The 15,205-nt window shown below is 36.9% G+C and overlaps 1 protein-coding gene across 2 annotated transcripts in view; it reads left to right on the top strand.

Annotated features, from left to right (window-relative positions):
- The window catches only part of REL (REL proto-oncogene, NF-kB subunit), a 69,332-nt gene that overhangs the window by 20,909 nt on the left and 33,218 nt on the right, over positions 1–15,205 (top strand). The window contains exons 5-9 of one of the 2 annotated variants that reach the window (XM_019970204.2): positions 8,945–9,085; positions 13,596–13,700; positions 13,807–14,019; positions 14,595–14,663; positions 14,805–14,876. In XM_019970204.2, the coding sequence (XP_019825763.2) occupies positions 8,945–9,085; positions 13,596–13,700; positions 13,807–14,019; positions 14,595–14,663; positions 14,805–14,876 (600 nt within the window). The remainder of the gene's footprint in view (positions 1–8,944; positions 9,086–13,595; positions 13,701–13,806; positions 14,020–14,594; positions 14,664–14,804; positions 14,877–15,205) is intronic. The other variant, XM_070798724.1, reaches the window with a different exon arrangement.

Below are 15,205 nucleotides of genomic sequence, written 5' to 3' on the forward strand. Positions count from 1 at the left end.
CTGGCTAGATTGAGTTTCTCAAGCATGGCATTTAAAGCCCTTCATATTCTGATCCTTGTTTTCCATTCCAGCATCATCTCTAGGTATCATCTTCTGCCTCTCTGTTCTTCTGTTTGCAGTTCTTTTGCATGAAATTCTTTAATCTGTCTGATAAATTCTTTCTGCTCATCCCTCAAATTTAAGAGACACTTCTTTTACGCTTTCTGTGATCTTCTTGGAGCGAAGTATATGTTTCCCCAAAGTGCTATATATATTTCTAACACTGTTTGCTATAAATTTATTTATATGTTTCTCCCTCACTGAATTGTGAGACTCTGAAAGGTAGGAACCGTTCTTCTGTGCATCTCTGGTACCTAGACCAGTGTCAGATACACAGAAGAAACATAATTAAAATATGTTGACAGAATAAATAAATAACTGAATGAACATGCTTTGTTTGTACTTGTCTACCAAAAATACTCAAATTGCTTTCCTTTGCTTTCCTTATCTGAAATGCCTTTTCAGTTCTCTTGAGCCCGAAGTCCTATCCCCTTAATTATACCATTCACTTAGCAATTGATCACAAAAAGCTTTATGATAACTATTAGGTTTTCTGAGATGATTTCATGCTTATTGTAGACAGAGTCTCTAATGGAACTTACTTATATTTGACTTTGGCACCTAAACAATGTATTTGTGTTACTGTTATATTAGATATTTATCTTTACAGCCAAGTACCTTCAGGCAATGTGTTTTCTCCCTGTATACAGTAGGTTACTCATCTTAACTACTTATGCATTCATTCCTTTGACAGATTTTTACCTTATTTTATCCTTATAGTCCCAGATTGTTCTTGGTGCTCAGGATAAGTCAGTGAATAGAACAAATAGAAATTTCTGCCTTTGAATAACTTATATTCTAGGGAGAGAGACTAGGAGTTAACAATTAAACTTAATAAACAAGTATATAATTTATTGGGAAGCCCAGGTGGAGCAGTGGTAAAGAATCTGCCTACCAGTGCAGGAGGTGCGAGAGATAAAAGGTTCAGTCCCTGTGTAGGGAAAATCCCCTGGAGTAGGAAATGACAATATTCTTCCCTTCAAAGTTTCATGGACAAAGTAGCCTGCTGGGCTACAGGCCTTAGGGTTGTGGAGTCAGACATGATTGAATAGCTGAGCAGCCACACACACATATCATTTATTAGACAGCTAGAAGTACTAAAGGATAAAAACAGCAGTGTAAGGAGCCGGGAATCTGTAGTTAGGGGGATGGGTTATAAATTTAAATAGAATGGTTAGAGTCACCTCATTCTCTATTCTGATGTGGTTTTTGTAATAGAAATAAATATTCTGTGTTTTTTTGTTTTTCCTAGACTGTTGAAATAAAACCTAAAATGTGCATTTCTAATATTAAGCAAAACATATAATATCTAATCCCCTTGAAAGAACTCAAAACACTAAAAACTAATGGAAGTAATCTGAACTCAGTTGTAGAGTTACCCTTTCTTGGTTGTTTATTCTGTGTTATTTTCAGAATATACCAGTAAATTCTACCACTTGTATAGGAATTTGCCAACCTAAACTGACACTTTTTAAAATAGATGTATCACTTAACACAGGAAAATTCTACTGATAAAGAATTACAAGATTAGTATCTGACTTTGTGTTATATATTTATGATATATAGAAACAATGGAATTGGAAATGTTTAGCTGAATGGGATCTATGAATTCTGGTCTATAGACAATCTGATTATGACAGTCCATTTCCTAAAGATCAAGTATGTGAAAATACAAAGACTATTAAAAATTGTTTTTGCTTTGTGTGTATCTAGGATGTTTAAGGTGAGTTCTTTCTTGCCATTAGTTCTTTAAAATAGTAGCTCTCTCTTGCAGAAAGGGACATATAATAGTCAAGTAGTATTAAACTTGAGGCTTCATGTAAAATACCAGTTCAAATTATCTAATATGTGCTAAAGTCTAAATTGGATGGAGGAATTTAATTAAGGGCTCCGATAGCAATTTTTAACTGTGTTCATTTAGCTGGCACCAAAAAAAAAAAAAAAAAAAGACTTCATGGGGGGCTCTTACTGCAAAAGCAGGGAAAAAAATTTTATCACTTTCTGGCTATGTATTTAATGACATGTAAGGCATTCTAATATTAATTTAATTAATTAAAAGCCATAAGATTTTTACAATAAAGAATTCGCAATTCTGTTTTATTAGTTACTTTATACTGTTTTTCATGTACAGAGGACACTGAGTTGTTAGGGGAGCACAAAGACTATTTTACAGTTAAGTTTGGGAGGATAATTCTATATTGGTAGTCTGAAAGGGAATGCAGTTTAAAAAGACAGATAGTCTCTAACAGATTGTCCTCTCTAAAGTGTGGTTAAATACAAGAAAATAAGAGCCTTTCCTCACAACTTAAAGCTTAAAAAGCAAGAAGGAAGAAAAAGCTTTTGTGTATTTTGTTATCCTTTCTTCCTTGCAATCATTTTAGAAAGCTTTCTTTATTACCCTGTGCAGAACTTGGGACACTTCTTTTATGCCTTCAGTGTAAAGGCATATGCCTTGAACATACTCCCATTATAACACTTTTCATGTTATTACATTATATAATTTTAGCTTATATATCTGTTTCTCATCCAGACACTAATCTCACTAAGGGCAGGCACTGTCTTCTCATATCTCTATTTGGCATTTGTTTTAGTGTGTAGCACATAATAAAAACCCAGTAAATATGTTGAAAGAATAAGTAATGAAAGGTAGATTGCTGTGACCATTTACCTTTTGCCTGGCACACAAGCACTTAAATGTTAGCTTTTACTGTATTATATCTATACATTTTAAGTAACAGAAATTAAATGAATTATCACTAAACTTTGTTTTTCTTCCTTAAATGAGACATAGGTCTTAAAATTGTTAATCTGTGTACTGTATATTTTTGACCCATTAATCACTTTTTAAATTTTAGTAATATTTAGCAATAATTAGAATATTAGAAAAGTCACATCTCTAGAGCTAGTAGGTGTTATAATTGATTTAAAATTTTTAATCCCTATTTTCAGAAGAAATCATGATCATATCTTTTTGATGAAGATAAAATTCTTACTGCATATACACTGCTCCTAAGTATTTATAAAGATGGCTTAAGGAGAATAATTGTTACCTTGTATTTATCCTTTTGATAAGGTATAAAGAGAAATTTTAAACTAGTTTAAGAGAAATTTAAGAGAATTTAATTAATCTCATGCTTACTTTTGTTAGATTTGCAACTATCATTTTTCACATTGCAGAATTTTTTAAATAAGGCCTTTTGTATTATGCTATGTATATATTACAAAGCCTACAGTAAACATTATCTAAGTGGAGGAAATGTAAGCATTCAGTCTGAAGTTAGGAATGAGAAAAGGATGTGCACTCTTGCTGCTTCTATTCGCACTGTCATGGAGACTGTAACCAGTGCGCAGAGATCAGTCAAAACTGAGAAAATAAAACCAATTATTGGAAGCTATTATTTACAGTGAGAATGCAAAAGGATATAGAAATTATTAATATGTTTATTAATAAAAGGGTGAATGCATATAAAGTTAACATACAAAAGTCAGTTGCATTTCCATAGGACAGCAGCAAATAATTAAAGGAATTGTCAGAAAATAGAAAAATAAATGACCCAATCAAAAAATGGGCCAAAGAACTAAATAGACATTTCTCCAAAGAAGACATACAGATGGCTAACAAACACATGAAAAGATGCTCAACATCACTCATTATCAGAGAAATGCAAATCAAAACCACTATGAGGTACCATTTCACACCAGTCAGAATGGCTGCCATCCAAAAGTGTACAAGCAATAAATGCTGGAGAGGGTGTGGAGAAAAGGGAACCCTCTTACACTGTTGGTGGGAATGCAAACTAGTACAGCCACTATGGAGAACAGTGTGGAGATTCCTTAAAAAACTGGAAATAGAACTGCCTTATGACCCAGCAATCCCACTGCTGGGCATACACACTGAGGAAACCAGAAGGGAAAGAGACACGTGTACCCCAGTGTTCATCACAGCACTGTTTATAATAGCCAGGACATGGAAGCAACCTAGATGCCCATCAGCAGATGAATGGATAAGAAAGCTGTGGTACATATACACAATGGAGTATTACTCAGCCATTAAAAAGAATACATTTGAATCAGTTCTAATGAGGTGGATGAAACTGGAACCTATTATACAGAGTGAAGTAAGCCAGAAAGAAAAACACCAATACAGTATACTAACACATATATATGGAATTTAGAAAGATGGTATCAATAACCCTGTGTACGAGACAGCAAAAGAGACACTGATGTATAGATCAGTCTTATGGACTCTGTGGGAGAGGGAGAGGGTGGGGAGATTTGGGAGAATGGCATTGAAACATGTATAATATCATGTATGAAACGAGTCGCCAGTCCAGGTTCGATGCACAATACTGGATGCTTGGGGCTAGTGCACTGGGACGACCCAGAGGGAGGGCATGGGGAGGGGGGAGGGAGGAGGGTTCAGGATGGGGAGCATGGGTATACCTGTGGCGGATTCATTTTGATGTTTGGCAAAACTAATACAATATTGTAAAGTTTAAAAATAAAATAAAATTAAAAAAAGAAAAAAAAATACCTAGCAACAGATCTAAGAAATCATGATCAGGATTTCTTTACAGAAAATTTCAAAATTTTATTATGAGATAATTGTTGTTTTGTTGTTTAGCTACTAAGTCATGTCTGATTCTTTTTGTGACCCCATGGACTATAGCCTGCCAGGCTCCTCTGTCCATGGGATTTCCCAGGCAAAAGTACTGAAGTGGGTTGCCATTTCCTTCTCCGGAGGATCTTCCCAACCTAGGGATCAAACCCACATCTCCTGCAATGGCAGGTGGATTCTTTACCACTGAGTCACTAGGGAAGCCCATTATGAGAACACCTAGATAGATGGAGAGGTATATCATGTTCTTTATTATCAATAATATAAGATAGTATATTTTCCCAAATTGATATATAGGTTCAGTGAAATTCCAAACTCCCAACAAGAATTTTCAATAAGTATGATAATATGATTCTGAACAGGAAAAGGAGGATAATTTATAGAAGACGAACAGTAATGAGAAACTGACCTTATCAGCTATTAGGACTTATTATGAAGAAATAGTTATGAGATATTGGGGTTTATTATGAAGAAGTACTAATTAAGTAGTATTGTGGTAACAATCGGAGAAGGCAATGGCATCCCACTCCAGTACTCTTGCCTGGAAAATCCCATGGACGGAGGAGCCTGGTAGGCTGCAGTCCATGAGGTCGCTAAGAGTCGGACACGACTGAGCGACTTCACTTTGACTTTTCACTTTCATGCATTGGAGAAGGAAATGGCAACCCACTCCAGTGTTCTTGCCTGGAGAATCCCAGGGACGGGGGAGCCTGGTGGGCTGCCGTCTATGGGGTTGCACAGAATCGATCACGACTGAAGCGACTTAGCAGCAGCAGCAGTGGTAACAATAGACTAAATGACCAGTAGAGTAAAACTGAAAGCCCAGAAACAGACTTATGAAAATATGAAACTTCAGCAAATGACAGTGGTAGCATGTCAGATCAAGAGAAAGGGAGGAAATATTGATAGCTGATAAATGAAGCTGAGGAAAGTTGGATTCCTTGCCTCTCGCCATATATAAAAATCAGCCTTCAAATGCCTTAGATTTCAGTGTAGATGAATACTTTAAAAATTCTTAGTATAAAAGAAAAAAATCTAAATATATATATTTATATATATAAACCTCTTAGTATAAAATGTTGGTAGATAGATTTTAGTCCTTGGTTTCTATAAAAAGATAAGACATGAAGTGTTTTCTATAAAACAGTTGATAAATTTGATGACATTTTAAATTTCAGTTTATTGTGTTTTTCAGTTCTATTGAATTTTGCTTGGTTCCTTTTATATAGTTTCAAGTACTCTGCTGAACTCTCAGTATTATCTTCAACTCCTTAAATGTTAAATATAGTGATTTTAAGTCATGTATCTGAAAACTTAATTATTTGGAATGTTTGTAGTCTGTTTCTATATGTTGTTTTTCTTGTCTTTAAAAAAAAAAAATTACCTTGTCTCTTATGCCAGGACTTCCCTGGTGGCTCAGAGGTGAAGAATCCACCTGCAATGCAGGAGACCCGGGTTCAGTCCCTGAATTGGGGAGATCCCCTGGAGAAGGGAATGGCTACCACTCCAGTATTGTTGCTTGGAGAACCCATGGACAGAGGAGCCTGGCGGGCACAGTCCATGGGATCAAAAAGAGTCAGACATGACTGAGCTACTAACACTTTCACTTTCACTTCTTCTTATGCCTGCTTATTTAAAATAGAGTACAGTATTCTGGCCTGGAGAATTCCATGGACTGTATAGGCCATGGGGTCACAAAAAATCAGACACGACTAAACAACTTTCACTTGAACCAGTCACCTTGTACACAAAAGTTTTGAGGTCTAGGATGTAGTAATCTCCCTTCAGAAGGCTTTCTTGTGGTAGGTGGCTAGTCACACTAGAAGTCTGAGATCATCTAAAATTAGTGAATGATTTAGGTTATTTGATGCTGGGCTGTTATCCCTGTGAGGTCTTTCCGTCCAGTTCACCCTTACTCTGAGTTTAGCTTCTCAAGAGCCCCAGCCAAAGCACTGGGCATTTATCAGATTCTCTTATCTTTGGCAGACCCTGCACTCCTTTATTTTTCATCTGTAGTCTTTTGAAAGCTCATCTCAATTTCTCATCCTCTTAGCTACTTCTAAATTGGCAAGATATATCTGGAAAACAAGAAGCCTCTTATCCTGAACTTACCTCTCTGGGTTTCTTTGATCCTGACTTATAATAAATAAATCTTTATTCCCATTCCTGGTTTGTTAACCAGTTTATTTTTCCTCCATGTACTATTTTAAAAGATTTTAAAGTTTTCTTGAGGTCTCATTTATATACAGTGGGATCCACCCAGATGTATGTAACACCACCATAGTCAAGATGAGAAATATTTCCACTACCTCCACTATTACTGCTGCTAAGTCGCTTCAGTCGTGTCCGACTCTGTGTGACCCCGTAGACGGCAGCCCACCAGGCTCTCCCGCCCCTGGGATTCTCCAGGCAAGAACACTGGAGTGGGTTGCCATTTCCTTCTCCAATGCATGAAAGTGAAAAGTGAAAGTGAAGTCGCTCAGTCAGGTCCGACTCTTAGCAGCCCCATGGACTGCAGCCTACCAGGCTCCTCCATCCGTGGGGTTCTCCAGGCAAGAGTACTGGAGTGGGGTGCCATTGCCTTCTTCTCCACTATTACTACAAAATGTCTTTGTCTACCTCCCAGTCAATTCCCTCTTCCCCTCTCTGGCTCCAGTCAGCTCTTTGCTTTCTTTTGTCATCAATTAATCTTTTCTAGAATTTTCCTACAAATGAAAGCATGTGGTATATATTTTATATCTGGTTCCTTTTGCTCACATAATATTTTTGAGATACATACATGTTTGTGTATATATTCATAGTTCTTTTATATTACATAGCTGTCACAGTTAGTTTATCCATTCACATAGGTTTGTTTTTAAACTTGTCAGAACACTTTTCTAATTTATTTTTGTGTGTATTGATTACTCATCTCAGGAATTGAGAAACATTGTCTTAAACTGTAAATTTATAATGTTTTAAAAATTATTTTAATGAGGTGGATCTCTCATTGCCTACCTAATTGTGCCAACAGAGATTGCTGTGGTACAGATGTTTGTATCATAACATTTGACCTTTTAGTTGTACAGATATGTTTTTGTAGGCTCTTTGGAATTGTAGGCTTAAGAATGCTGACAGTGGAATAATTTTTAATATCATGATAGCTACTGAGTATAGTTTACATAAAAACAGTCAAAAATACATTATCATTTTTATTATTGCTAACTGTGAGAATAAAGAATTTGGGTTTTAACCGTTTTCAAATTTCGTATTTCAAGTTTCAATGCTTTTTGAAAAATAAAATTGTCATATAATTTAATATATGTATTTCTTGCTTTTTATAAACATGGCTATTAGTTATAGTTGATTGCTACACCTTATAGTATTCTTTGAAAAGGCAGTTATATTTTCCTTTGGAGCTAGATTTATTTTAAATAGCAGTTTCTGTCATAAAACGTGTTAAAAAATTTTTTTTTCAGAACTGTAAAATTTTCCTGCTGTGGGTTTTTTGTTGTTGTTGTTGTGTTGTTTTTGAGGAAAGTTAAGTTTGCACATAAAATTTCTTAAGGAAATTAGCTGACTTAACTCATCTAGTATCCTCTTGGTATTTGATCCCTAAAACATTGATCTAAATTTTAGTAAATATTCCTGTGTATGTCATTTTTATGCAACACATATGTAAAATTCTGTAATAGGGTTCAGTTTTTTTAAGAGCATAGGCTCTGGATTCAGTGGCCTGAGTTTGAATTCTTCTCTGCCACTTCTTAGCTGTGAAACATTAGATATGTAATTTCATTTCTTTAAAATCAGTTCCTCATCTGTAAAATGGAGTAATTCTTATGCAGATTTTGGAGATAATTTGCAGAGTCCTTAATGTATGACTGAACTAAATACGTATTTGTTAAATTAGTGAATGAATGCCTAGTCTCTGTTGTATAAAACCTACAACCATTTTTTGTAAAAATTTGATTTATGCAACTTTGAGGTTCTGCTTTAAATACCAGATGACTGGGATAGTTGCTCCCTGACCATGGTCATTACTTATGAATTATGATGGATAGTGAAATATATGATGAAAAGCATAAAAGGCTGGCTTGAGATTGTGTACCATTGTATTTTTGTTAGTACAGATTTAGATGCTACTTACTAAAGGTTATTGGCTGTATTGGGCAGGGAGGAGGACTTAACAGGGCTTTAGTTCTATGTGACTATTCTATATTCTTATTTTTTTTTAAATGAACTGTTCAGTCCCTGAACAACAGCTGCTTGATATTGAAGATTGTGACCTCAACGTGGTGAGATTATGTTTTCAAGTTTTTCTCCCTGATGAACATGGTAATTTGACAACTGCTCTACCTCCTGTTGTCTCCAACCCAATTTATGACAACCGTAAGTAATTTGTTTTTCTTGTATTTGTAGCCTTGACTTTTTATTTTATTACTTATTTGGCCACTCTGGGTTTTTGTTGCTGCATGGGCTTTTCTCTAGCTGGAGAGAGTGGGGGCTGCTGCTTTGAGGCGCGCAGGCTCCTCATTGTGGTGACTTCTCTTGTTGTGGAGCACAGGCTCTAGGGCACTGGCTCAGTGGTTGTGGTGCACAGGCTTAGTTGCCCTGCATCATGTGGAATCTTCCCAGCCTAGGATCGGACCCACGTCCCCTGAATTAGCAGGCGGATTCCTAACCATTGGACCACCAGGGAAGTCTCAGTGTTAGCTTTTTAAAAAATTTTAAAGTATTTTGGCAATTTAAAAAAACGAGTATGTTCATTATGGGAAAATTCAAACATTATGGAGTAGATGTTATCTATCTAAAGTAGATAACAAGCAGAGTAAACCTCCTATAATCTCATTCTCCAAAGATATTTCATCAGTTTCTTCTTACTGTATATACAACAAATACCTCATCATCATCATCATTCATACCATCTATGTTTTTGGCAACTTTTTGAAAAAATCATCACTGATTTTTTTTTTTTACTTTTTTTTCCCTCTTAGAAACATCTTGAACCTCTTTCCCTTTCAGGTACCTGATTTTTTTCAGTAGCTGCATATGATATAACTGTATCACACTTTTATAAATCATTAGCTTGGAGAAGGAAATGGCAACCCACTCCAGTATTCTTGCCTGGAGAATCCCAGGGACGGGGGAGCCTGGTGGGCTGCCATCTATGGGGTTGCACAGAGTTGGACACGACTGAAGAGACTTAGCAGCAGCAACTTGTTACAAGGCATTTGGTTTGTTTCCCTCTCAATTTTTTTTTTTCTTTAACAAATTGTATTGCATTAAATATATCCTATATGTGCCTATCTTGTGTAGATGTCCCTAGCATAAATTTGTAGAAGTAGAAATGTTGGCAAATGGTAGATTAAAGGATCTGGATATTTATAGTTTTAAAGATTATGAAATTGCCCTCAAATATTTCTGTGTATGTATACTCTTACATATGTGCCCACCAGTGGTGTATGACTATACCGGTTCTACATGCAAAAAGATAGTGGAACATAGAGTTATAAAGGTAAGGTAAATCAGACTGTCCTCATCATGGAGAGCTTTGAATGCCAGGGAATTATGGGAATAATGTTGACCAGATAATAGGAAACATGAAAACTGCATTGCCATAGGGTTATGGTCATGATTTTATAAGTTCAATCTGATGAGAGTGTATGGGATGGATAGGAAAAATCCCAGTTTACAAGCAGGGAGATTTAATTAGAAGAAGTGTTAATGTCTACAGTTGAAATCATAAGGCCCTAAATAAACCGAGGCAATACCATTAAGAAAGGAAAGGGATAGATGTGGAAGATTAAGGTATTGAGTGTCCTTTGTTTATACACTAAAGCTTTTATTGCTATCTATCCTGTAAATTGTTTTCCTAAAACTTTCCACCAAAAAGGAATAAAACATATTACTAAGGTTCAGCTCAATTCAGTCGCTCAGTTGTGTCTGACTCTTTGTGACTTCATGGACTGCAGCATGCCAGGCCATCCTGTCCATCAGCAGCTCCCAGAGTTTACTCAAAGTCATGTCCATTGAGTCGGTGATGCCATCAACCATCTCATCCTCTGTTGTCCCCTTCTCCTCCCACTTTCAATCTTTCTGAGCATCAGGGTCTTTTCCAAGGAATCAGTTTTTCACATCACGTGGCCAAAGTATTGCAGTTTCAGTTTCAACATTAGTCCTTCCAATGAATATTCAGGACTGATTTCCTTTAGGATGGACTGGTTAGATCTCCTTGCAGTCCAAGGGACTCTCAAGAGTCTTCTCCAACACCACAGTTCAAAAGCATCAATTCTTCTGTGCTCAGCTTTCTTTATAGTCCAACTCTCACATCTATATATGACTACTGGAAAAACCATAGTGATTTTGAGCATTACTTTGCTAGCGTGTGAGATGAGTGCAATTGTACAGTAGTTTGAGCAATCTTTGGCATTGCCTTTCTTTGGGATTGGAATGAAAATGGACCTTTTCCAGTCCTATGGCCACTGCTGAGTTTTTCAAATTTGCTGGCATATTGAGTGAAGCAGTTTTACAGCATCATCTCTTAGGATTTGAAATAGTTCAACCAGAATTCCATCACCTCCACTAGCTTTGTTCATAGTGATGCTTCCTAAGGCCCACTTGACTTCACATTCCAGGATGTCTGGCTCTAGGTGAGTGATCACACCATTGTGATTATCTGGGTCGTGAAGATCTTTTTTTCTATAGTTCTGTGTATTCTTGCCACCTCTTCTTAATATCTTCTGCTTCTGTTAGGTCCATACCATTCCTGTCCTTTATTGAGCCCATCTTTTCATGAAATGTTCCCTTGGTATTTCTGATTTTCTTGAAGAGATCTCTAGCCTTTCCCATTCTATTGTTTTCCTGTATTTCTTTGCATTGATCACTGAGGAAGGCTTTCTTCTCTCTCCTTGCTGTTCTTTGGAACTCTGCATTCAAATGGGTATATCTTTCCTTTTCTCCTTTGCCTTTCACTTCTCTTCTTTTCACAGTTATTTGTAAGGCCTCCTCAGACAACCATTTTTGCCTTTTTGCATTTATTTTTCTTGGGGATGGTCTTGATTCCTGCTTCCTGTACAATGTCACGAACCTCCGTCCATAGTTCTTCAGGCACTCCAACAGATCTAATCCTTTGAATCTATTTCTCACTACCACTGTATAATTGTGAGGGTTTGATTTAGGTCATACCTGAATGGTCTAGTAGTCTTTCCTGTTTTCTTCAATTTAAGTCTGAATTTGGCAGTAAGGAGTTCATGAACTGAGCCACAGTCAGCTCCTGGTCTCATTTTTGCTGACTGTATAGAGCTTCTCCATCTTTCGCTGCAAAGAGTATAATCAGTCTGATTTTGGTATTGATCAGCTGGTGATGTCCACCTGTAGAGTCTTCTCTTGTGTTGTTGGAAGAGGGTGTTTTCTATGACCAGCGCGTTCTCTTGGCAAAACTCTATTAGCCTTTGCCCTGCTTCATTCTGTTCCAAGGCCAAATTTGCCTGTTACTCCAGGTGTTTCTTGACTTCCTACTTTTGCATTCTAGTCCTCTATAATGAAAAGGACATCTTTTTTGTATGTTAGTTCTAGAAGGTCTTGTAGGTCTTCATAGAACCACGCAACTTCAGCTTCTCCAGCATTACTGGTTAGGGCATAGACTTAGATTACTGCGATATTGAATGAATTGCCTTGGAAACAAACAGATCATTCTGTCATTTTTGAGATTGCATCCAAGTACTGCATTTCACGCTCTTTTGTTGACTGTGATGGCTCCTCCATTTCTTCTTGCCCATAGTATTAGATATAATGGTCATCTGAGTTAAACTCACCCATTCTAGTCCATTTTAGTTTGCTGATTCCTAAAATGTTGATGTTCACTCTTGCCATCTCCTGTTTCACAACTTCCAATTTGCCTTGATTCATGGACCTAACATTCCAGGTTCCTATGGTGTATTGCTCTTTACAGCATCGGACTTTACTTCCATCACCAGTCACATCCACAGCTGGGTGTTGTTTTTGATGTGACTCTGTCTCTTCATTCTTTCTGGAGTTATTTCTCTACTGATCTCCAGTAGCATACCGGGCACCTGCCGACCTGGAGAGTTCATCTTTCAGTGTCCTGTCTTTTCGCCTTTTCATATTGTTCATGGGGTTCTCAAGGCAAGAATACTGAAGTGGTTTGCTATTCCCTTCTCCAGTGGACCACGTTTTGTCAGAACTCTCCCCCATGACCCGTCCGTCTTGGGTGGCCCTATACGGTGTGTCTCATAGTTTGATTGAGTTAGACAAGGCTGTGGATGCAGCGCACCTGGGTATGGCATAAACCCTCTTGGAGGAGCTCACCATCAAAACCCCACCATGGAGCCGCCAGAACTTACACAGGACTGGGGAAACAGAATCTTGAGGGCACAAACAGAAACTTGTGCACACCAGGACCCAGGAGAAAGGAGCAGTGACCCCACAAGAGATTGACCCAGACTTGCCCCTGAGTGTCCAGAAGTCTCTGGCGAAGGTGTGGGTCGGCGATGGCATGCTGCAGGGTTGGGGCACTGAGTGTAGCAGTGCGTTCATCAGACCTGTTGAAGGAGGTCGCCATTATCTTCATTGCCTCCACCATAGTTTGGCCCCAAGTGAATAACAGAAAGGGAACACAGCCCCACCCATCAACAGAAAATTGGATTGGAGATTTACTGAGCATGGCCCTACCCATCAATCAGAACAGACCCAGTTTCTCCCTCAGTCAGTCTTTCCCATCAGAAAGCTTCCATAAGCCTGTTATCCTTCTCCATCAGAGGGCAGACAGACTGAAAACCACAGTCACAGAAAACTAACCAGTCTGATCAAATGGACCACAGCCTTGTCTAACTCACTCACTAAGGTAGCAACCCATTAAAAAGAAATCCTTTGTATTTAGGTGCTCCTAATACTGCAGAATTAAGGATTTGTCGTGTAAACAAGAACTGTGGAAGTGTCAAAGGAGGAGATGAAATATTTCTACTCTGTGACAAAGTTCAGAAAGGTATTTTTTGGGTTTTGTTTGTTTGTTTCATTGAATTCAGAATATATTTTAAATTGATTGGTACGTTTTACTTTGTGTTCGAATTATTTGTCTTTGTAATCACTAGACGACATAGAAGTTCGGTTTGTGTTGAATGACTGGGAAGCAAAAGGTGTCTTTTCACAAGCTGATGTACACCGTCAAGTAGCCATTGTTTTCAAGACTCCACCATACTGCAAAGCTATAATAGAACCGGTAACAGTAAAGATGCAGTTGCGGCGACCTTCCGATCAGGAAGTTAGTGAATCTATGGATTTTAGATACCTGCCAGATGAAAAGGGTATGACCTTTTGTGTTAATGTTTTATATGGTTCTTAGTCCTGCTAAGAATATTGTCTTGTAGGATATATTAGAATACAGTCATATTATTTATTCACAGTTTTCTTTTCCTTAAAGTTTTTGTTGATTTTTGACTCATCTTTGTGCTCTTTGAATCTTTTTCTTAGGAAAGGAATCTAGAATAATTTCAACATATCTCAACTGTTTATTAGAATTTGTTTTATATTTGAGATTCTGTTTTGGTCCTTATTGTGCCTTCTTGATAGATGGCAAACTTGCCACTCAGAAAGTGGTCTCCAATCTTGGTCCTAATCTGCCCTTGGCCCATTAATTGACCATGGGTTAACCTGTAGGTATTATAATAAAACAAGATGAATATTATAAACTATTTTTTACTAAGAGAAAAATGCCCTTTATTACTGACTTGGGACATACTTTGTGACCCCTAGAAATCCATGTTATGTACATTTATTTAAAGCATTTTCTATGTAGGAATAAAACATCTATATATGTGTTAAAGGAGAGGAACCATACTCATTGATGATTCACACATTTTCCTGATTTCTTTCTAACCAGACACATATGGAAATAAAGCAAAGAAACAAAAAACAACTCTGCTTTTCCACAAACTGTGGCAGGATTGTGGTAAGAATATTTTGGTTTGATTGGTATTTAAGTAAATTTGGTTTTGGGTTTTTTTTTTTTTTTTTTTTCAGTTTTTCAAATTTTAACTGATATACTGTCGTTTTTCAAATTACATTTAATAATGGAAAAAATTTATCACAGGAGTTAATTTTCCTGAAAGACCTAGACCTAGTCCCCTAGGACCAACTGGAGAAGGAAGATTCATCAAAAAAGGTATTTTATGCCCAATAGAGTATTCCTTGTGATCAGAGAGACCAGTGTTTTGCACAATATACTCGAATTCTATTCTTAATAATGAAAACTGAGTCTTTGATTTATTCCATTCCTACATTTTTTTTTCATGCTATGAATATTGAATGAATTGATCTCAGCTTCTGAAAGTCCTGTTAGCAACTGTGATTATGTTTTGGGATTTATTGTTTGAGAAATTACATTTCATTCCTATGGTGGTAATTGTACTAATTACAGTATGTCATGAAAGAAATGGTTTATACCTGCTCAATTACCTATATTTATTTATAAAGTTTTACTAGAACACAGCT

Source organism: Bos indicus, chromosome 11 (assembly GCF_029378745.1).
Source record: "Bos indicus isolate NIAB-ARS_2022 breed Sahiwal x Tharparkar chromosome 11, NIAB-ARS_B.indTharparkar_mat_pri_1.0, whole genome shotgun sequence".
In the NCBI taxonomy this organism is placed as follows: domain Eukaryota; kingdom Metazoa; phylum Chordata; class Mammalia; order Artiodactyla; family Bovidae; genus Bos; species Bos indicus.